At 39.8% G+C, this 25,518-nt stretch overlaps 1 protein-coding gene across 1 annotated transcript in view; it reads right to left on the reverse strand.

Annotated features, from left to right (window-relative positions):
• ADGRG7 (adhesion G protein-coupled receptor G7) overlaps positions 1-25,518 on the reverse strand; it is a 974,993-nt gene that overhangs the window by 505,898 nt on the left and 443,577 nt on the right. The window contains exon 8 of the mRNA XM_044071646.1: positions 6,692-6,799. Coding sequence (XP_043927581.1) covers positions 6,692-6,799 — 108 coding nt within the window. The remainder of the gene's footprint in view (positions 1-6,691; positions 6,800-25,518) is intronic.

Genomic DNA, 25,518 nt, shown 5'->3' on the forward strand with positions numbered 1-25,518 from the left:
GTTTGTCAAACCATGCAGGGATTTTATACTCACCTCATTACATCATGTATTTCACTTGGTTCTAGTACAAAACACAATGCCATACATATGGATAAAAGCCATTATTAAAATCTTACCCTAAGTCACATTGTTTTAAACTATTGCTGACTGTAGGCCTTTTTCTGTAGTACTATTAACTGGCAAACTTCTAGGAAAATTGATTATTTACAACTCTGTGAAAGTATTCAAAATGACTTCCTCTTCACTAGAGATTACCATGGATTTTTTTACTGGTCATATCATCACCACTTGCTCTGTGGACCCATATGAATGTTGTATTAACAGAACATGGACAAAAGCAACCTTAATGGTTGAGTCTTTATTGACATGTCTAAAGCCCTTGACCTGGTCGATCATATCCTGCCACAAAGTACCCTGCTTTCCATAGGGATCAGACCAAACACATCTCAATGATTTATCATCTTTCTCTCAAACAGACAATTTAACATAAAAATCATATACATCTCATCGAGACCCCTACCCTTCTTCAAAGATGTTCCTCAAGGCTTGGTTTTATTTCCTATCCTGTTCTCCATGTTCATAGATTAACTCTCAACTTACCTTCTTCAATTTTCCATTACTTTGTTTGGCATAGTTGTCTACAGATATGTCCCATTACATACCAGTACTGAAAAACATGAACCCAGACCCAGTCCTGTGATGTAAATGGAAAAAGTCCTGACTGTGACAAAAATGACCTGAGTTTGATTAGCATTTATTACAATGGAAAAAAACAGTGTGGAATGGGGAGAGTGAATAGTCATTGCTAGATGGCCCATTGTGGGGATGGAAGGGAGGTAGTATGGCCCACTCACCTACTGACTCTAAACAAATTGCTGAGGGATTTTAGGAGCAGCTACTGAGTTGTAATGGCTATATGACAGATATAATATGGAAAGGTATTCACCTGTGCAGAAGCAAGTATGAGGACATCGCAGAGCAGTAGAGTATACTGGAGCTACAAGCTGTCAGGGGGAGGGGGTTAGGTAAGGGAGAGGATGCCTGTATGAACATATGACAGCTTATTTATATAATATCCTACTCTCACCTCCCCTGGAAAAATGAATGGCTGATACGCCACTTGCTCTGTGTAGATAGCACATGATTGGCAGGACTGTTGCTGTGATTATGGACCCCCCCCCCTTTGGTGCCTGCTGGTGGTCATGCAGGGAACAAAACATATATATGTGTGTGTTTGTGTGTGTGTATATATATATATATATATATATATATATATATACATAGATATATATAAACATGTAAAATATCTTGAGTCCCTTGAAGCATGGCTATCTAACATGAAACTTCTCCTGAATGCCAAGAAAACCAATGCAGTGATCTTTGTCATTAAACAAAAGTTAGCTTCACCTCCAACTAAGTGGTAGATAAAAAGCAGGGACAACCAGCTTCTTGAAACTACTCCACATTTCCAAATGCCTAAGTGTCTGTCTATATTCTCCCAACATGATCTTCTAATTGCAAATAAGATTCACAAATCACTTTTCTTGGCATGGAAGATGTCTCACTTCCTTCCCCAGACACAAGAATGTTTATAGATAAAGGTCCAGCTCATATATGCTCCACAGATAATTTTCTGTGCCTCAAAAAAAAAAAATTAACACTTTTCAGACTAAATCAAATAAAATCAATGGGCTTATTAACTCACCCCATCACATATACAGTGAACACAAAAGTATCAAAACAAATATGGCGTCCAGTCTTTCTTTTCCCTCCCTACTCTAGGAAAAGCTAACAAATTCTATACCTGTAACAACCTTTATTCATGAGTAATTAATAGACATGTATCCAAGGAAACTATCCCAATTTCTCCACAGCAATATCTGGTTGAATTACTTTTTGATAGTTGGCAAATGGAAGTGAATGGAATCAAACTCTATACTTCATGAAGCAGCTTGTTAATATCTGATAGCCATAATTCTATACTTCAACTGCAGGACCGTTGCTCAATTGTTGCATGTCTCACTGTTATACGGATTTAACTGGGTTCTTTTGTGTTTGTTTTGTTTTCCTTTTACTTCAATCCTTGTCATTTATTATGTTACTAAATTCTGCACATTGATTTGTTGAGCAGAAACAGCACCCGGGCTGAGCCTGACATGGGTCCACATGAATAAGTGTTCTAATCTGATAAACACATTTACAATAGAATAAAACAAATTTAGCCTCCATACAGTCAGTTCATTTTGTTGTAATAAGGCCTCAGAGTAATATGAAACAAAATTCATACAACATAAGTGGGCTTGTCTGTGTACCTCTTGGGTATCTGGACCTTGTGTATGGTAACCAGCACTATTACCTTAAAATATGCTCCCTCTGGGAAGGTCACTCTAATGTTATCAGAAAGTAAAGTCATCAAAAGCAATCACAGGAAAGAAATAAGTAAGAAGAAAGTATTGCAATCAGTGAATGAAGGTACTAAAGTAAAAAAAAAATGCCTGTCAGTTAAGACTTAAAACTGAACAGACTTAACTCTGTTCCAATACCAAACCTATGTAAACTCCTGAGTCAACGAGAACATTCTGCATATAAACAGTTAAACAAAATATTACATTTTTATATTCAGTTCTCATCTATTATATTTTTCATTGTATTTTATTTATTTATTTTTTACTTTTAAAATGTCTACAGGGTTTAATGAAACTTTAGTATCGTCTAGAGTCAGGGTGAACAATAATGCCTCAGATATGGAAGACTCAGGAGTTTACATAGGTTTGGTATTGGAACAGAGTTAAGTCTGTTCAGTTTTAAGTCTTAACTGACAGGCTGTTCCACTCCTTCCAGTTTAATTCTTTTTCTCTTTATCAGGTGGCCTAATGGTTAAGGTGTTTGCCTTAGAAACACAAGGTATAGGGCTTGAGTCTCACAAGGGATAATTGGCTAGGTTTAAAATAGCTCGCAAGGGCAGTTATCCTAGTACTAATCTATGAAACTATGAATCAGTGTACAGTCCCTGGAATGAATTTGCAGCTACCAGTGGTGTTAAAATCTTTTTAGAACTTTTGAGCTGCTGAGACCCTCCAGGATCCAGTAGCATTCATCTAGTTCCTTCATTTCATCACTTTTCATGTTAATTATCCAGCGCTGGCAGCTGCTGTTTTGGAATACTTTTAACTGAACTAATATTCTCAGCCATGCTCACTGCTTAGGAAACATCAAGTACATCTAATCCTTAGATGAAGCTGCTTTAAGTGTCTCCTACTGAGTCTCCTTCACATACTGATTTGGACTTAATACTTATATAGAGCAATTGTAAATTATTAGGGGGGTTTAACTGGATGTTCTACAGCTGCTCGAGCCCTAGCTGCTCAACTTCCACAAGCATGCAGTCAGGGATTCAAATGGCTGTAACCTGGACAACCCAGCTGCCAACCAGCTGCTTAAGCTCAAACTGGAATATGAGTTTAGTGATGCAGCTGCTGCACCATCTCCTCCTGTCCTGGGAGACAGACACAAGCAATTGCTCCCCAAGGACCAGGTTACGTGGGGAGGGAAATGAAGAGGAAGAGTTTAGGTTTAGGGAGGGGAGATTTTAGAATTAGGGAGAGATCAGGAGAATAACAATAGTGATAGGGGTTTAGTTTAGGAAGTGATCAGAAGATATCAGAAGGTTAGGGTTATGAGGAGAGGGGAATTTTAGGCTTTGAGAGTGTTCTAGAGATATCAGAAGGTTAGGGTTAGGGAGGGGGATTTTAGTTGTAGGGACTGATTGGGAGTATAGGCTTAGGGACTGGGTGGGAGCTTTTAGGGTCAGGGTCAGGGTTCTGGAAGGGATAGGTCATCATTTGTAACTTCCCAGAGATCAAGTTAATGGGAGTTAGGACACTTACCAATACAAGCAAGTGGCAGCAGAGAAATGTGCCATGAGTTAATGGCACACAGGCACTTGTAGTAGACCCGGATTAATTTCTCAAACTCTGTTTTAGATCAGAGCCTTGAAGTAGGGCTGCCATTCCATAAACTTACTAGAATTGCCCCTTGAATAATAACATTGATTGGAAAAATGAGGAAACACCTTATTTGGCTATATTGTTTAGCACTTTCATTTGTAATGGTCTCATCCTGAACAAGAATGCTTTGGGTATCTTTGGAAATGGTTGAAGGCTTGCTTCAGACAAAAACTGTATCTTGAACTCAGTTTTCAGAATGCCTTCTAAACACAAATCTGTGGAAATGTATCCACAATGACTTAAAATGTTTGCAACCTTCCTCTGACTGAAACTATTACCCTAAAGAGAGAAAAGGAGAAAGGGGAAATGTGAACAAGACATCTTCCTTTGATTTCTCTGTAATGAGGTTTAATGGGCCAAAATGGTCAAAATAAAGAAATTGAAAAAAAAAAGAAAAAAAGAAATATATATATATATATATATATATATATATATATATATATATATATATGTGTGTGTGTGTGTGTGTGTGTGTGTAGTTATATCATGAAAGGTAGAAAACGCAAGAGAAGAACAAAAGAGATCATCACAAAACACTGAATGACTCAAGAGCAAATCACAAAACACTGAATACTTATGTTTCACTAATAAAGCTTCCACCAGCTACAACACCAAGATCAAGTGTCGCCATGGTAGTGATACTATCAGTGAAAGGCTTTTTAGTAATGCAATGTCTAGGATTAGTGCCAGCGATAGAGTTAGAGTTATGGTCAGGGTTACTACACTTGAATAAAGTGGTGATCAAAATTAACAAAAACTCTTTCCCTTAGCAGCACTACTACTTAATACAGAACGACAGAATACACACAAAACAAAACATGAGCAACACTGAATTTATCACTTTACCTAACCTTTAATCTAACCCTAACCCGCAAACACTTGTGCATTCACACCAACTTCTATAATAGTCTTGTACATCTTTACAACCACCACTTTTTCATTAAAACATTACATTTTCTGCACACTCATAATTACTTTAATTGAATAATATTAAATTCAATGATATGAGATTCACACAAATAAGCATGCAATTATTTGTGTATTCTCTTTTTTGTAACCACACAAGCTTTTCTACCAAATGTGCATTCCGTGGTTTTCCACCTCAACCATATTATACACTATATATAGATGGATCCCTATCAGATGATAGAAACTTCATATGACTGAAACTCAGAATAGGGCATATACCTTTTCCCCACTGTAGTGCGATCCTGGAGTTAGTATATATAATTGGGGGGTGTGGGGCACATAGCCCCCCACCTATTCTGGTTTCATAACGTCCACTTTATATTTCAGTATGTTGAAATTTAGCATTGTAAGATTTCAGTATTATGGGTTTCAGTCAAGTGATTTTTCAGTATTTTGAAATTTCAGTCTTAAGGTCTCAGTCAAATGGGATTCAGTCAAATGAAATTTCTATCATCTGATAGGGATCCATATAGATGTGTGTGTGTGTGTGTGTGTGTGTGTGTGTGTGTGTGTGTGTGTGTGTGTGTGTGTGCGTGCGTGTGTGTGTGTGTGTGTGTGTGCGTGTGTGTGTATATATGTGTATATATATATATATATATATATATATATATATATATATATATATATATATATATATACACCATACACTACTAACATTTCTGCAAAAGTAGTGTGCAGTTATAGTGGGGTAACTCTTTCATCTAGATTTTCTCTTTCTGACAAAGCACAATGTGCCCAACAAAGATGATATTTTTGAATATCCTTCTTCTTTAGGCTGGCTACCTACATTAGTTCTTACCATCACTTACATAATGATAGTAGTGTACCATACAGCTATGGGTGTAAATAGTTGCTCATATTCTTTTCTAAATGTATCTTAGGAAGCCTGTAGGTAGTTGCTCACATTTTTTTCCAAGTGTATCTTAGGATGCCACTGTTCATACTGTGTTCTTTTTTCATTTTGCAGTTCTCACACATCATAAGTATAGATGCCATGTGTCTACAGCATGTCCAGTAATATGTATTCTCATATGTTTCATTCACAGTATTCATTATTGTATATGCATGAACCTTGCTGTATAACGTATCACTTTCGTTGTTTCTTGATCTGAATCCTTACAACTCCTAGGTCTCACTTGTATTCTCACTTCAGCTGTAGCTGTCTGAGAAGCCCTGCCTCACTAGTGCATTCTAAAGGATGTCCATGAAGTCTTACCAAACAAGCACATTCTGAAGACGGATGACTCTGTTAGCATGTTTGTTATGTAAAATGCCTTAGTAGTGTCTGCTTACTTTCACTTCAAAAACAGTAAATTTGAGGCTCTTAAATGCAGTTTAATAAACATTGTGAAACACTCATTTGTTGTAAACAAAAGTTCTAAATTCAGTTAGTAAAAAAATGTCCATTGTAGTGAACATACATTAATGACACATTTTTATATGGACTTGCATTTACTAGAAGTCACAATCTACTTTAGCAGAATAATTTTGTGGCTCAGGCTTGATAAAGACACATTTTGCTGAGAGAACAGTACAAGAAATTTCAGTTTTTTTTTAACAACCTACCTATGACAGAGCATGTATGGTGCAGCGTAATCTACTCAACGGACTAAAGAATGCAACTATAAACTTGCAGTCTTGAGGTGTCATCTGTATTATCTTAAGGCACCTTACCACTTTATTTAAAAAATGCAATGTTCAATACATTTTCTTACCTGTGGAGACATTCAGAAATATTTGAATATCTGCATTGGGATTAGCTTCCATATCTGAGGCATTATTGTTCACCCTGACTCTAGACGATACTAAAGTTTCATTAAGCCCTGTAGACATTTTAAAAGTAAAAAAATAAATAAATAAAATACAATAAAAAATATAATAGATGAGAACTGAATATAAAAATGTAATATTTTGTTTAAGAATTTCAAGTCTATACACCCAACATGAATCTCAATTACTCAGTCTATTATTTTCAATTCAATAGTGTGTTTTGTTTTACAGGACCTACATGTATTATTTTATTTTTTGTGAATTAAATACACGTCTCTAAAAATACAGTCTATGCAGAAGATATGATAATGTAATTAGGCTTCTGTAAATCTTATAGAATTTTTGATACCATTTTCCTCTTGATCCCAGATTATGTACAAACTGGTATATTCTTTGCAAATGTTACATTCATACTCTGTATACTGATCATAAGGAAAGTGATACATCTTTAAAGTGCATTTTCCTTATTTCTGCTCTAAACCAGTTGAACAGGTAGGTGGTACAGCACAGACACATAGCAGCTAGTGATAGATGCATTCATTCATTTTACTAACATGGCAGCAGGTATCGAAGCAGGCAGAATCATGTGATACCAAACATGCAGGTTAGCCTTATGGGTCCTACTCTTAAAGTGGTACTCTCATTTTATACATTAGATCTATCCCTTAAGCTATAAAAACTTAAAACATGAAATACGCATAACGCACAGCAAGCAAAAGCAGAGTGGCACAGCAGAAGTGTGCTGAGTCAGTAACTGTATTTATTGTACTACACTATAGAATAGTGTATTATATTGTGCTATATATAGTATTACAATCTATAATTGTAATGTGAAATAAAATTAATGTATTCAGTCATGCTACAAATTAAATTACACTGTATAACATCTGACTACTACATCTATATTGAATAACCACTGGTAGCTGGTGACTTCAAAGCAAGGAGGGCTCTATAACTAAGTGAATGAGTGGGATTAACTGGAAGGGAGAAGGTCTATATTAAGTCAGGATTAGCTCTCAGCATAGTTATAATACCATATATCTAACAGGACACTACTCCACATGTTAAAAAGTCTTCCCGCAATAGTATTCCTGATCAGAATACATGACATGGCTAGTCGAAGAAAGAAATAGTTAATTTCAGACTATAATGAGATTGAATAGTTTTCCCCTATAACACCATAAAACTCAACACATGAGCTAAATTCTGACTAGTATAGAGTCCATATTCATTAGGCTAAATGCCATTCTCCTAGGGGACTTCAACTACCCATCCATCAAATGGGATACTTATACATCCTCAAACATGTATGCCCAGAGATTTCTAGACTTCATAAACACAAACTCTCTGGACCAGTTAGTATGCACCCCAACTAGGGGAGACAAAATCCTGGACTTGGTCCACAACAATATGGAACAGCTTTGTTGATCACCAGTTATAACTACCACCCTCATCAAATCAGACCATAAATCAGTCACATTCATCATACGTCTGAAGCTGGAAGCATCCTCAAATACTTTGGTATTCAGAGATTATGAGAAGACTATCTATGAAAACTTGAAATATAACTTAGCTAAATTCAACATCCTCCTCCAACTTGATGACCTCAGTGCATATGCTGAATCCTATACCTCCAAATTTTATGCATGAGTGAATGGCTGCATGGATGCATATGTCCCCCTCCAAGGTAAATACATTACCAAATTTAACAGTAAACCACTATGTTGGAACCAAATATAAACAAACACTACAATAAAAGAAAAAAAATCATTTCATGCAATAATGAAAACATTAAAAACATTCTTAATTAAACTTAACAAGGAATTCTGGTCTCTGATCAAATCAACCAAAGCTAGATATGAAGTAAAATAGCTACTCAGGCGAAAGACAACCATAAAGCATTCTTTAACTATGCTAGAAACCTCAGAAACAATGCAGAGAACTGCACAGAACTAATAGTAAATGATTATCACATACTCAGACCCTGAGTACATAGCCAATTTAGCAGATAAACTTAGCTTTAACATCATCCCCTTTCTCCCCCTACATTCCCAGATCAGATACCCCATCTACAACCTCCTCAATTCTCACAAGAACAAGTCCTCAGAGCACTTTTTAAGGCCAAGAACATTCCTTCTATGGATCTGGATAACATACTGGGCTGCCTATTGACTAGCCTGAAATAGGAACTGCCAAACCCACTACAGAGGCTATTCAATATGAATCTCTAAACAGGCTTCGTGCTAGATGAGTGGAGAACAACAACAGTCATCCCCTGCACAAAGCAGGGCATCAATGGACATGGGTAATCAAAAAACAATAACTCTGACCAGCCTCATCTGTAAGGCTATGAGGAGGATCATTATGGAATTAATGCATATAGACATAAGAAACCTACAATGTTTAACTCAGGCCAGTTCAGTTTTGTCAAGGGTAGATCCTGCCTGCTTAACATTGCGAGCATCTTCAAGAAGGTTACTGAATCAATAGATGACGGAAAATCAGCACACCCTGCATATTTAGGTCTTGCAAAAGTGTCTGACACTGTTGCACACTTTAGTATTGTTGATATCCTGTCCCAGCGAATTGTTAATCCCTATGTAGGTCATTGGATAACATATTGGCTTACAAACAGAACCCAGAAAATTCAAGTAGGTGGCTTTATCTCCTCCAAACAACTTGTCACTAGTGGTGTACTCTAAGTTTCAGTCCTAGGGTCACTCCTCCTTGGCATTTACTTTTAGGAGGTCTGAGCTAATGGAAAGAGTTTGAGGATGATCAAGTGTGTAGACATCTGTAAACCTCATGTCATCATAAACTCTACAGAGAACAGTGAGATCCTCCAACAGGGCCTTTTCAAAAACAAATAACTGGTGTCATAACTATGGGTTAAAACTAAATGCCAAAAAATGTATAAAAGCCTCCTTTGGCATGCATGACATCCCTTTTAGTTATCACATCAACAACATTCCCTTGAAAATTTATTCTGTAGTTAGGGATCTGTTAAACTACAGTATGTGTGCAACAAACTGTCCTTTGATTACCATGTATCCACTATTGGTTGAGAATCCTTCTTCATTGTGTAGTTTGTTTAGTAAGGGTATGGCATCTATGTCCAGGGATGTGATCATGCTACTGCATTCAGCACTTATTAGGTTAATCACTTAGTGCAATTCCCCCTAGATATGCACCTCCCCAAACACTTAACATAACTCAAGTGACCACAGTGATTTCTCACCAAGAAAGTCAAGGGTGTAAATCATAAAAACTACACTACAGTCAGAGTCTTGTCCCTCTTCTTAGTATCATACATGTTCCTGAGGGGCAATCTCTGCATCATGTACAGCGCCTCAACAGATCCTATCTTCTGTGACCTACTGCACATCTGAAAATTCAGTGATGGAATAAACACCCACTCAAGAGATCTTAATTTTTTTTTTACAACATAAATGTTCTTAGGATAACTGTGTATCACAGAGGATAACATTTCTTTAGCATCATCTTCTTTTCTACATTAAGCAAAGTACTTCCCTTACTCTATTCAAATGTAGTCTAGATAAAGGAACAGGAAACTACAAAATCCCCCTTGGCTAATTAACCTAGTCCCTTATAACAGGAGTAACATGTAAATGTACTACTCCGATCTGGATTATTCATACTTATATCAGAAGGGCCAAAATATTCATGGTAAAGCAGAGCTTGGCTTCTAAAAATCCTTCTGGATCAATAGCCTAGTAAAACACTATGTAATACTGACCATAAGTATTCTCATTATTCATAACTGTGATTTCCTGTTAATGCTGGGAAAGCACAACAACTTTTAGTGTATCTATTTATGATCAAACTTAAAATAGATTCTAAGTACCAAATAATACTGGCCACACAAATATATTTCAGTTAGTTTTGCTCAAACACACACAAGCCTTGTTAAGCCAGATGAATGACTGTGATCAAATAACAACATGGGTGAATCGGTTTCACCCACAGCCACTTTATGTCTGATTGTGATTAAATAAGTGAATGAATAAATAAAAACAACAGTAATATATTTCAGCTCATTGCTGCCAGCCTACAGTGCAACCCACTGTAACCCTCCCTATATGTGAATGCACGTGTACACATGCCCACCAGTTACAGACACTTAATTTACTGTGTTCAACTTAGATGTCTGATTGTTATCAAATATGTGAATGAATGAACACACACACACACACACACACACACACACACACACACACACACACACACACACACACACACACACACACACACATGCAAATCTAAGCACAACAATCTATTTTTCCTTGTTGGTGTCAGACACATATGCAACCCATCAACACACATCTCTGAGTTGATGACAGGTCTGTCTTATGGAAACATCTTTCAGTGCATCTCAGCAACTGCCTGCCTTTAATATCAACCCAATATGACCTTTGAGTATGAGCTTGTGTAGTGACTACAGCTACTTGTTGCACTGAGTATTTGTTATGTGGATTTAAATTTTTTTTTATGCCAACTTTGAATGGCTATGTCTGGCTGTCTTGTCATAGCCACATTTGTGATATATTTCAGTTCCTTATCAAACAGGTATATCATTTGGTACCTGCTCTGGATATACCAACACTGAAAAAGTAGACTACTTTGTTTTCTTCCTCTCCTAATCGTATACTAAAAAATTCATAGCTCATCTGCTTGCAGTCATGTGTTTCTGTTTTCAAGTTAAGCTAAGCAACAATCATCCTTTGAGCTGTGAGCTGGCAACACATATTTACATAATGCTGTTGATAGCCTGTATAAATTTCTCAAGGCTCCATATTGCAATTGTAATTGTGGGTCTCAGAATTACAAAAAAAAAAACAAAGAATGCACCAAAGGAATATCAACAGTCATTATTCTCCTTTAAATTTATTTATTTATTTATTTGTAAGAGGCTAGTTTCCTGCAGACTCACATCACAATTACTTAAGATCACAATATCTCAGAGAACAGAGAATACTCTGAGTTACAGCTGAAACTTAAGTCCAAGTTTTTGCATATTGCCTCACTGTTTCAGTAGTTGCACATAGGGTCTCTGAATTTAAAATGATTGCTCTTTATCTACTCAACCATTTGACTGTTTATATATTGGACTGGTTGTGATATGCCAGAATTCCTACTGTTGTGAAAATAAGCACATTTACTGACTTGCAAATTATGGACTATTGTCAAGAACAAGGATGACTGAAATCCAATGATTTGAAAAATTGTATTAAGACAAGTAATAATGTGCATCATTTATCTTTATGATCTCAAGGTACTTGCAATAATAGTCAACACAAATCAAACAATTACAGTCTTTGGAATGGAATAATTCTGTAGCTATTTTACAAAACACGGTAGCTTTTCTTCCATGGCATTACTTTTGTGAACATTTTCAAATTTAACAGATTTGTACAACCTTTCAATTTGATGAGACACAACAAGCCAAAAACATTATTTTATGTAATTTCTTGTTTCATTATACCAAAAAGTGTATTAATATTTCTCTCAATCATTTGGGATCATGACATTGTCATAGCTAATCATCAATCCATGTGAGAAATGAATTTCACCATGGATGTGACTGCATAGTACATCTGGACAGAAAATGAAACATTTTCATTTGGTCATTGTGACAATACCATATGTTTTATCATTTGCATTTCAGTGTCATTTTCAGAACACTAAAAAAAATCTTGTAAGATATTAACAACTGTTGTTGATAAGTCAGAATACTTTTGAAAGTATCAAATGAAGTACTAGAGTTCACATTTTTTGCATTGGGCATTTCAGAATCACTGCACACTGACCTCTGCTTGTTTGATTTAATGGACTGTACTGTGCATTGATGTGCGAACCCTCCACTTTATGTAACCGTTAATTCTGCCATCACAAATCAATTCCTGCAAGAATGTGTGAATTGTCTGCGTCATGAACATGAGAGATCATCTGTGTGACTCATGTGAAATGATTTTCTAAATCCTTTACTGTTCAACCGTATGAGATGTTATTAGAATGACTGCATATTTTCCATTAGAGCACTGGAACTTTAACTGCAAACTGTATTTGTTAAATCATGCTCAGTTGCAGAGTTGTTATTCTGCCCAAAATATTAGGCTGTTTTATTGACAGCTTGCATTTGAAATAAAAGATCATTATTTTTTTGTTGTGGCAAAAGTAAATGCTAGCTCAGAGTTGTAACTAGGGTGGGGCAAAGGGATGGCTGCCCAGGGTACAAGCTGTTTTGGAGAGCAATTGTCAATAGGGTGAGAGTGCAGTATTGGCATTTATTTAAGAAGCCATGAATGACATTTCCAGCTTCTAAAAAGAATGTTGATGTTGCATCTGCACTTGTATTTACAATGTCAGCAAGTTAATAACTGTAGCAAGGAGCTTGCTACAGTTAGGGGGTGGCTTGATTTGTTGATTTGAAAGCTTTTCTTGTCCTCAGCTTTAGGTTGAAGGGCACTAGTTTGGGGAACTGTCCAGGATGACATATGATCAAGGTATGTCTCTTTGTTAGTTCTTTAACAGGATGTGAGATGACCTGGCTATGGCTCTCTGTTGTTGTTTGTTTTAACTGCTATACATTCAGAAAGATTTTTCAAATTATGCTGTTCCACAACAGATTTATTTCACTTATAATTAACAGACTTTTGCTTCATTTTAATTTTACATACATTACGATGCTCAGCAAACTCACTAATTTTAATTTTAATTCTGCTGTTCTATACACATTCACGGCTTTTCCAAAGTGTTAACTCTAACAAAGGTGTACTTTATTCCTATCCATACCGCAGTTAATTTTCTCTCTCCAAACTCACAATCTTTAGCTTTATTTCTCAATATAGTCACACATACATCAATAGACATTTCTGGCCTTTGATTGCTAGTGAAAAAAAAATACACGACAAATATATGGCACGTCACATTTGATTTCTAGTGAAAAATACATGACAAACATATAGTATGTTATTTTAGGCTACCAAGGCCACTAAACTCTGTTCTTAATAATCACCCAAGTCTGCTGCTGTTTAACAAAATTAAGTGTATTAAATACCTTTATGGCATCTGTGATGCCTGTGCGCTGGCCCAGTAGTCAAGGAGCCTCAATCCTCACCACTAACACCAGTGAGGGGAGTCCACATTGGGAAGGATAACAAATACACACATAGTAAAGTACAATTTCCCTTAAGAGCACACAGAGATCACAGTCAGTCTGGGGCTGGTTTCTCCCTTTCTCTCCAGATCCTCAATAAGACTCCCCACTGGTACAGCTATAGGGTACAGATCTCAGCCTAGTGGTCAAGCTAAAATCTCCAGCACCCTCTCTGTCCAACCAGTGCTTTGTGCCCCTGCCCAAGTAGTTCACACACACACACACACACACGCTTTAAGATATGAGTTATATACAAACACACATACACTCCTGGGGAAGGCTGGCACAGGTTCTCTAGCTATGCCCTTTCTGCTCGGACTATATGGTAGTACCACTTGCCACCAACCACTAATATTAGCTACTAATAAGGCCCTTATCAAAGGGTGTCCAATTACTACTGTGCAATATTATTATCCAAATATTAAGTATGATGAACAGCAAGGCTTATTTGAGGTGGCTTAGACAGTATCACTATATACATGCAATGTACTCTAGAGCTTAAATTATCTCTACATAAAACAGCCACAGTTGAAATGTTTTAAAATATTTAATTATAAGTAATAAAAACACAAGATAATACTTCTTACTACACATTGCTAGTCGAGAGTTTAGACACAGGAAAATGCTCAAAATAATATTGTAGAATAGTTCTGACATCAGTACAGAAAGCAACTAGTCTAATCTTCCTATTTCCTAGCTATTTATAAGAGAGATACTAAAGTCTAAGATCCTACTTACATACAGAGCACAGGCAGAGTGCTGGTGAGTTGGATATCCTCAAGACAAAACCAAAAATCTCTCTCTCTCTGTCGCTGAGAAAGTCTTTTAAATTGATAATACATCCTGCTGACTCATTTTAGATTACATCATTCTTAACAATTCTCTTGGTTTCCCAGGCTAGCATAAACTCTACTTTAACATTTCCTAGTAAGCTTGCACCTGGTCAGGAAACTACAGCAATTAAAGACATTATATATGTAAAATCTAGCAATTAACTCTAGTCTCAAAACAATAAGAAGAATTCCTTCATCCCGGCATCTCGACTCGAGTTTTGAGATCAAACAATTATGCAATGCTTGACTTATCAGTTTTCCACCACCAGAGTGCAATTTGATTACATTTTTGAAGTTCAATATCCAATACAGTCTTTTCACATTTAAGAGAACAAGCCTTATGATAGAGTTATCTACAAAATTCTATCTAGCTAGGCTGTCACCCTTCACATATCTTCACATATCTTCCCCCCCTAGAGAACTCAAGCTAGTTTCTCAAGTGACCCTTGATAAACGCAGCTTGAGAGGGTTAGGTCTATCTGAGTGTACCTCACCCCATTCCCTGTCTTGAGAGCCCATCTGCATTGGCATTGCTACTCCCACTGTGGTGCTGCACTGACATATCATATGCTTGCAACCCCAGGCTCCAGCTTAGCAACTTGGCATTTTGCTGGCTGGCTCTGTTTAACCATAATAGGGGGTTGTGATCTGTCATTACAGTGAATTTTCTTCCATACACAAAAGGCTGTAGTTTCTATAGTGCCCACACTATGGGTAGACATTCCTTTTCTATAGCTGCATTGGATTCCTCCCTGGGTTGGAATCTACGACTGAGATAAACCACTGGGTGCTCTTCTCCCTCTGGAGAAATCTGGCTAAGTACAGCCCCCATCCCATGGTTTGAAGCATCCACCTGCCCAACAAATTCTTTGCTGTAATCTGGACTGGCTAACACAGGGGTTCTTCCCAAATCTTCTTTAAGCTTCTGCAATACCTGCTCAAATGTTGTGGTCCACACTACCTTATCTGGCCTGTTCTTCCTTGTCAGGTCTGTGAGCAGCAGCTATGGTACAATAACTAGGGACGAACTTTCTGTAGTACCCAGCTGTCCCTAAGAATGCCCTCACCTGCTTTTTAGTAACAGGTGCATACCATGCCTGAATGGCTTCCACTTTGGCAGGTTCTGGCCTAATCTGCCCACTTCCCACTCTATGTCCCAGGTAGGAGACCTTTGCCATACCCACCTGACATTTGCTGGGCTTAATGGTCAACCCTGCCCTCTGTAGTCTGCCCAGCACCTCCCTGGCATGCTGAAGGTGCTCTTGCCATGAATGGCTGTAGATGGCAATATCATCTAGGTAAGCAAAGGCAAACCCTCCTACTCCTGCTAGGATAAGATCTACCAACCTCTGGAAAGTCGCTGGGGCATTTTTTATCTTTGTGAACTCATACAAGCCAAAAGGAGTCACAAAGACTGACTTCTCTCTAGTACTGGAAGTCAAGGGTACCTGCCAATAATCCTTGGTAAGATCAGTGGTTGTAAGATACTTAGCCCCACCCAGCTGCTCTAGAGCCTCATCTGTCGAAGGCATGGGGTAAGCATCTGACTCTGTGTGACTATTTAATTTCCTGTAGTCCACACAGAACCTGGTGCTGCCATCTTCCATTGGCACCAGCAACACTGAGGAGGCCCAGGGACTGTTGGACTCTTGAATTACCCCTAGTTCCAATATCTCCTGTATCTCCTCCCTAAGAGTCTGTTTGACTCTCTCTGGTACCCTATAAGGAGGTTGCCTAATAGGCCTTTGGGGTCCTGTATCCACCTGGTGCTGCACCAGGTGGGTGCACCCCAGTTTTCCAGTGAACATGTCCCCAAACTCCTGTAACACTGCTCAGATTTCTCAAACCTGGGTAGGAGATATCTGCTGGGACATTGCTACCCCTTCCACTGAGGTGTCAGCCCAAGCCTCACTGAGGAGATCAGTCACCAGATCTCCCTCAGATTCCTTTTGCAAGCCACTGCAAATACTCAGCACAAGAGCTTCCCTATCATGGTAAGGTTTCATGATGTTAAAATGGTACAGTTTGTGCCCCTGCCTCTGCCTAGCAGTTCCACCATGTAGTTAACATCACTTACCTTTCTTACCACCTTGTAGGGTCCCACCCAAGCTGCTTGCAGCTTGTTGTGTCTGACAGGAATGAGAACTATTACCTGCTGCCCTACAGCTTACTCTCTAGCTCGAGAATTCCTGTCATACCATACCCTTTTCTGTTGTTGGGCTTCTGTCAGGTTCTTCTGGGACAAGCCCATGAGTTCCCTGACCCTTGTACTGAGGTTCAGGATATATGCCACCACATACTCCTTGTGAGGTTCACATTCACCTTCCAATTCATCATGAAGTAAATCTAGAGGTCCCCTCAACCTATGCCCATACAACAACACAAAGTGTGAAAAACCTGTGGATTCCTGGGGAACCTCTCTGTAAGTAAACAACAGATGGGTCAAATATTTTTCCCACTCCCTCTTAAACTGGTCCACAAATGCCCATAGCATGGACTTGAGTGTAGAGTTTAACCTCTCAACAAGACCATTAGTCTGGGGATGGTAGGGGGTGGTCTTCAGGTGTTCCACCCCACAGTACTTCCACAGAGAAGGCAGAGGTCTGACATGAAATTGGCACCTCTGTCAATCAGTATTTCTTTTGGGAAACCTACCCTGCTGAAAGTCTCTAACAAAGCATTTGCCACCTTTTCTGCCTCAATACAGGACAAAGCCACTGCCTCGGGGTATCTTGTAGCATAATCTACTACCACTAGGGTATACATTTTCCCTGTGGAAAATGGGGTACTCATAGGCCCCAAAATATCCATAGCTACCATCTGAAATGGCTCCTCAATCACAGGCAAAGGCATCAAAGGAGCTCACACCTTGTCTCCTACCTTGCCTACCTTTTGGCACAGCTCACAGGTCCTGCAGCACCCTGTTACATCTCTGGAAATTCCAGTCCAATAGAAGTTCTGCATAATATTTCTCTTTGTATGTTTTATGCCAATATGACCTGCAAAGGGAATATCACGGGCTATTGCTAGAAGTGCCAGATGGTAGGCTCTAGCCACTACCAACTGCTGTATCCTCTCACCTTCTAGCCCTGCCTCAGGGGTCCACGCTCTGTACAGTAACCATTTGCCCCAGTATACAGATTGCCCCTTCCCTTGAGAATCAGGTGCCTCACTAGCTGCTTGCCTCAGGCCTTGCAATGTAGGCTCTGAGAGCTGACTCTGTCTCAGCTCTGTTTGTAACCCTTCCCAGCTCCCCTTCCACAGGAAGTCTGGCATCCACTGACAGCAGTGCCTCACTGTCAGCCTGGGTACTACTACTCACCTCTACCTTTGCAGTCACTCTGTCTAAGGGAACATCAGTACCCACAAACAGCTGTGACTCACCTTCAGTCTCACTACTACAGAGTATTTCCCTCCCTGAAGTAACCACCTCACGAGTCCTGGCTGCAAGTATGCGGTCTGTCTGGGCTACCAGACCCACATGCTTGTCTCGAAGACTGGCTGCATGTAACTGCATTAACACATAGTACTGTCTCATCAAAATCCTTCCCTATCAGGACAGCTGCAGGATGGTAGATTGGTACCCCTGTTGTCTCAAGACAACCTACTATTGGCATTTTGTCTTTCCCATTTACTGACTCTCTCGGGTTTTGTTCCCCACTTTGCCTCCGTGGACATCTGTATGCCACATGTCCCCACTGGTTGCATTCAAAACATTTATCACTATGTCCTGGATGTGTACCTGGACTAGTGGCTTCCCCTGATACTGGCAGATTCTGTTGGGGCAGTCCGGGCTGCACACCATGGGTTCCTTTAGACTCATGAGCAGTACTGGGGTCATTTTCCTGTGAAGGGATGCCCTACTTGCTAGGTATAGGTCTCCCTTCTTACCCAGCTCATGAAGTAGCACATTGTCTATTAGCTAACCCGATCCTCGTGTCCTCAGGCAAAGTGCTTAGGGCTTGTTCCCTCACCAAAAGGTCTGCCAGCTCTTCAAAAGTGGTAACCTGACATCCACTCACCCACCTATGAAAATAAGTGCTCAGTTCAGCAACATATTCACACCACTTTCATCTGCCTTGCGTCTGTGCTCATGAAACTTTTTCCTGTAAGTTTCAGGTGTTAGCTTAAAATATTCTATCAAACAGTTCTTAACAGCAGTATAATTAAAACAGTCAATGTCAGACATTTTGGACAATATAGTTACAGCTTTACCATGGAGTAAAGTCAGGACTCCCTTCCCCATTACCTCCATGACTCTGGCAAAGAGTCAGCATCTCCTTTTTGCGCTGCCTCTGCCTTTCTTTCTCCTCAGCTTCCAGGTGTAGCAGTTTCTCATACTCCTCAGCCTGTAGACATCTCAGTCTCTCTGCAGGTCCTGTTTCCAACCACCTCAAGTCTCTTTAGCTCCAGATGTCTTTTTAAGTCCTCTGCAGAAAGGTTGAGCTGTCCATTCTCTGAGTGTTGTACATCTTCACAGCCAGTCTGATCACCCTCCTGATTGCTGTTTTCTGATGAAGCTGTGACCAAAGCTGCAATCATGTCTGCCTTAATCAGGTTTCCATGCAGCAATCCCTTAGCCTGGCACATCTCAGCCAACTAGCTATTTGTCAGCTTGCCATACTCCTCTGCTGACATGCTTGCCTGCTCTCCCTGATTAAGTAAGCTAGCAAAAGAAATAAAACAATTGTGATCTGAACTCTTAATATTCACTGCATGGCTGATTTAGAGTACAAAAACACCTTCAGTGATCACTGTACACAAGCTACAGGAATTCACTATCAACACCACTACAAACCAGTTGCCAACCAATTAATATGTGGTGTGGGTATCCCACCACTGCAAAACAATTAATATGTGACACCTGTGTGCTAGCCCAGTAGTCACAGAGCCTTAATCCTCACCACTAACACCAGTGAGGGGTGTCCACATTGGGAAGGATAACAAATACACACACAGTAAAGGACAATTTCCCTTAAGAGCACACAGAGATCACAGTCAGTCTGGGGCTGGTTTCTCTCTTTCTCTCAAGATTCCTAATAAGACTCCCCACTGGCACAGCTATAGGGTACAGATCTCAACCTAGTGGTCAAGCTAAAATCTCCAGCACCCTCTCTGTCCAACCAGTGCTTCATTTCCCTGCCCAAGTAGCTGACACACACACACTCTTTAAGATATGAGTTATATACAAACACACAGACACTCCTGTGGAAGGCTGGCACAGGTTCATAAGCTATGCACCTTCTGCCCAGACTATACGGTAGTACCACTTGCCATCAACCACTAATATCAGCTACTAATAAGGCCCTTATCAAAGGGTGTCCAATTATTACTGTGCAATATTATTATCCAAATGAACAGCAAGGCTTATTTTGGGTGGCTTGGACAGTATCACTGTATACATGCAATGTACTCTAGAGCTTAAATTATCTCTACATAAAGCAGCCACAGTTGAAAGGTTTAAAAATATTTAATAGTAAATAATAAAAACACAAGGCAATACTTCTTACTACACAGTGCTAGTCGAGAGTTCAGACACAGGAAAATGCTCAAAATAATATTGTAGAATAGTTCTGACATCAGTACAGAAAACAGTCTAATCTTCCTATTTCCTAGCTATTTCTAAGAGAGATACTAAAGTCTAAGATCCTACGTACATACAGAGCATAGGCAGAGTGCTGGTGAGTTGGATGTTCTCAAGACAAAACAAAAAAGCTCTGTCTCTGTCTCTGAGAAAGTCCTTTAAATTGATAATACATCCTGCTGACTCATTTTAGATTACATCATTCTTAACAATTCTCTGGTTTCCCAGGCTAACAGAAACTCTACATTAACATTTCCTAGTAAGCTTGCACCTGGTCAGGAAACTACAGCAATTAAAGGCATTATATATGTAAAATCTAGCAATTAACTCTTGTCTGAAAACAATAGGAAGAATTCCTTCATCCAGACATCTCGGCTCTGAGTTTTGAGATCAAACAATTATACAATGCTTGACTTATCAGCTTTCCTCCAGCAGAGTGCAATGTGGTTACATTTTTGCAGTTCAACATCCAATACAGTCTTTTCACATTTAAAAGAACAAGCTTGTGGCTTATATTAATATTTACAAATGACAGAATTAGGGATCTGCAGTGGTGCAGTGGAGGTTCTCCTGTTCGATTCTCTGCTGGAGTGCGGGGAGTGCCTTTTGTGTGGAGTCTGCATGTCCTTCCCATGGGTCGAGTGGCATTCTAAAAGACATGCATGAATGGGCGTGCCTTCATTGAAGGTTGGGCATCGAGCTGGCAACTCAGCACCATAAAAATCTACTGCCAATCATTAGTGAACTGGAGTTCCGCTGTGGCGACCCCTAACTGGGAAAAGCCGAAAGACAAACAACAACAGAATTATCTACAAAATTCTATCTAGCTAGGCTGGCAGCCTTCACATATCTTCACAGCATCATCTCCAGCAAGGTATAGAAATGCAGCAAGTTGTGCCTGTTTACTCCTTTCTGCTACACCAATTGCAACACTGAAGTGATCACATTTCTGCAAGTTTCATTTTCATTTTCTTCTTTCAAATTGTCTTGAAGAACCAAAGTTGTTGATGGAGTTAATTGAAGGATGGATTATATGATGATTTTATAGCTGTAGTCAAAAGGAAAATGGTAGATGTGGCTCATTTATTGTATCAACCAAGATTTGCCTCTGAATTCAAAGCCAAGTGGTTTGTTCATCTGAGAGAATTTTGCTCTGTTTTCTTTAGTTGTGGTATGGATTCTATCATTTGTCTGATGCTTTCTTTTCGAAAACAGTGTTTTGTTTTCTTCTTTGTAGTTTCTGGACTGTTTGCTACTATTTTTTTTCATTTTGTTGTTCATTTTGTCATCTTTTTAAATTGCTTTGCCATTTTTGATGTTTGTTTTCTTAAGGGCTTGTACTGTTTGCAACTTTTGAATTTCCCCCTGGTGGTCAAGTGGTAGATTTTATCAGTTGCATTGTTTATTTTTGTCAGTTTGACTCATTGATAGTAGATGTAAAGAAAGTACAGTTGTGTACACTTACCATAAATGTAGACGTTTGAGTGTATTCACTGTTGCAGTCATCACATTTGGGTTATCTGTTTGCAGTAACCCTCAGTCGGCCTGATTAACAAAGTCTTGGGTCCTTCGTTGGTTGCTGTCCCTTCATCCATGACATCAGGTTTTTCTTGCCCCAGATGTCAGGTGCCCCCTAATGGGAAGCAATTGAATCTATAAAAATACAAGGTTATACCTCCAACAAAAAATCAAATATACCAAAAAGCTTTGGAGCATAGTAAAGGAGAGTAGAGGTATAGACAAAAGAAGAAAGGCGGCTGGAGGGGGGTAACCAGGACTGCAACAGTGAATACACTTGAACATCTACATCTATGGTAAGTGTACACAACTGTACTATGTTCTTCATGTTTCACTGTTGCAGTCATCACATTTGGGTAGAGTCCCAAAGCTAAGGATGGGAGGAAGAATTTATATAGCATTAGGACCAGCTATCAGGCCCTGCAAGACTGCAGTGGCAAAGCCAGCTCTGGATTTGGAGAAAATTGGCAGATGGTAATGCTTGGTGAAAGTATGTACAGAACTCCAGGTAGCAGCTTCTAGGATGTCCCTGGTAGGAACGCCTCTGAGAAAGGCTGAGAGGTAGATGCAGCCCTGGTTAGTGGGGTGTGATCCCCTGTGGGATAGGTTTTCCATGGTGCTTGTAGCAGAAATAAATGCAGTGGCCTATCCATTTGGAACTGGTTTGCTTTGAAATAGCCCTCCCCTCTGCCCCTGCAGCAAATGCCACCAGTAGTTGGTCAGATTTCCTTTTAGATTTAGTCATGTCCAAGTAGACTCTAAGTTGTCTGTGCACATCTAAGGATTGCAGTATCTATTCCCCTTTGTTCTGTGGATTAGGAAAGAAGGTTGGCAAATGGATGGACTGATTAAGGGCCACACTGGATACCACCTTGGGCATGAAGGAGGGAATGGTCCAGAGGGACACCCGGTCCGCATGAAAGATGATGAAAGGCTCCACTGCCATGAGGGCCTGTAATTCAGATACCCTTCTAGCTGAAGTGATTGCTAAAAGGAAAGCTGTTTTCCAAGAAAGGAATTTTAAGTCTGCAGTGGCAGCTGGCTCGAAAGGAGGAAAGGTGAGCTTTTCCAATACAAAGTTAAGGTCCCAGGCTGGGGTTGGAGCTCTCCTAGGTGGTTGTAGATTTCTGGCCCGCCTGAGGAACTGCTTAAGCAGTGGATGAGAGAAGAGGGGAGGTTCTGTGTTATAATGAGCTGAAATGGCTGAGGCATGAACTTTGATGGAGGAGAACGACAGACCCTTGTGAAGCATCTCAGTTAAGTATTGTAAAATCTGAGGTAAATTGGGCAGTGCTGTGCTCGTCCCTTGAGAATGGTTCCAGGCATGGAATCTTTTCCATTTTTCAGCATAAGATTTTCTAGTACTAGGCCTTCTTGCCTCTAAAATGATATCCATCACTGGTTTTCTGAGGGATGGTAAAGGAGAGATTAGGTAATTAGACAGGCTGCTAGGTTCAGTGTTTGAAGCTGAGGGTGCAGAATCTGGTTCTCCTACTGAGACAATAGAGTAGGAGTCTGAGGCAGGTGCCATGGGGCCAACAGTGACACACTGCATAAGAGGGGGTACCAGTGTTGGCGTGGCCAATCTGGTGCAATCAAAATCATCCTTGGTTTGTCTTGTTTGATCTTTAGTAGTACTTTGGAGAGCAGAGGCAGAGGAGGAAATGCATAAACTGATAGATTTTTCCAGCTGAAGGACAGAGCATCTACTTTCCAAGCTTGTTTATGGGGAGTCCTTGTGCAATATTTGTCCAATTGATGGTTCTGGGGGGAGGCAACCAGGTCTATATCTGGGCTCCCCCATTTGCTTATCAACATGCTGAAAATCTTTGGTTCCAGTTTCCACTCATGTGGGTCCATGAGGTTTCTGCTTAGTTTGTCTGCCAAGTTATTTAGTTTTCCTGGCAGGAATTGAGCTTGTAGATGCACTTGGTAGCTCAGGGCTGTGTTCCACAATGCCATGGCTAGTCTGCAGAGGGGGTAAGAATGTGTACCCCCCCCTGCTTGTTTATGTACCACATAACAGTGGTGTTGTCCGTCTTTACCATTAATTGTCCTGGAAGAATGTGGTCCTTGAAGGCTGTCTGAGCATTCTGTACAGCTAACATTTCTTTTTGATTGATATGCAGGTGCATTTGACTTGGGTTCCATTTGCCCTGAATGCACTTCCCTGCCAGGTGAGCCCCCCATGCATAATCTGATGCATCTGTTAGGGTTTAGGAGGCATGGGGTGGTGTGAATGGTAGTCCATTGTTTTGGTGGCAGGCCTCTGCCCACCAAAGAAACTCTAGACGTAGGTAAGGTATGATAGGAATCATTGCTTCTAGAGCCAGAGATTGTTGGCACCATTGGCTTTTTAGATACCACTGAAGTTTCCTCATATGCAGTCTTGCACATGGAATTAGAAGAATGCAGAAGGCCATGAACCCCAAGGCTTGTAGTATTTGCCTTGCAGAAAGTAGGGTTTTTGTGGCCACTTGTTTGAAGTAGTTTGTCAAATAAATCTGTTTCTCTGGCGTGTGGAAAGCCATCTGGGAAGTTCTAGTCAAGCTTGCTTCCAGGAATATAATTTGTTGACATGGTACCAGGTGTAATTTCTTTTTGTTTATGGTGTACCCCAGACAAGTTATCACCTTTCGTACAAAGGCCAGATGATTCAAAAGTATGTCCTGGCTTTCTGCCTGAATTAAACGATCATCCAGGTATGGGTATATTTGAATAATTCTTTGCCTGCAAAATGCAATGACTGGGGCTAGGCACTTTGTGAATACCCTGGACGAGTAGATAAGCCAAAGGGCAGTGCAGAGAACTGGTAGTGGTTGTAGCCTGCTTTGAAGCGTAGGTATCTTCTGCAAGATTCCCGGATTGGGATGTGCAGATATGCTTCCTTTAAATCGAGTGTTACCATCCAGGCAGCTTTTCCTAGCATTGGAAGCAACTGGTGAAGAGTCAGCATCTTGAATTTTGGAATCACCAAAAAGGTGTTTAGAGTAGATAGGTCCAGAATAGGATGCCATGAATTGTCTTTTCTGGGTACCAGGAAAAGTCTTGCGTAGAAACCTTGTCCTTTTTCCTCTTCTGGTACAGTTTGAATAGCCTTTATGTTTAAAAGAGAGAAAATTTGCTTTTCAGCCTCTGTCCACTGATTTGGGGATAGATCTGGACAACCTTTTGGCGTTGGTAATGTGTGGAAGTGAAATCTGTATCCTTGGGACACTATATTTAAAACCCATTTGTCCTGGGTAATGAGTTCCCAGTTTTTGGCCTGCAGACCAATCTTTCCCCCTAAAGGAGCATTCAGATGAGAAGTGCTTGGAAGTTTTAAAATCAAGTCATTGAGACAGCTTTCCATAGGGGAGAGTCTTACTACTCCCAGATTTGGAAGTGGAAGTCCCCCACTGCTTAGTCTTGTGTGGACCCTGGGACTGAAATCTGGGGTTTCTGCTGTGTCTGGGTTTGGACTGAGAAGACCTGGAAGGGGCCAGAAAGTACCAATTCTTAGATGGCCAAAGCCTACTAAATCTTGGAGGCTGAACTTGTAAGAAATCTTAAACAGTTTGCATAGATTTAGCTTTAACTTCCATCTTTTTAAGAACTTCCACAGCTTTGTTGCCAAACGGGCGGTCCTGATTTAAGGGAGCATCCAACAGTTTAGCTTTA

This window comes from Protopterus annectens, chromosome 5.part0 (assembly GCF_019279795.1).
Source record: "Protopterus annectens isolate FY-2018-M chromosome 5.part0, PAN1.0, whole genome shotgun sequence".
Taxonomy (NCBI): Eukaryota; Metazoa; Chordata; order Ceratodontiformes; family Protopteridae; genus Protopterus; species Protopterus annectens.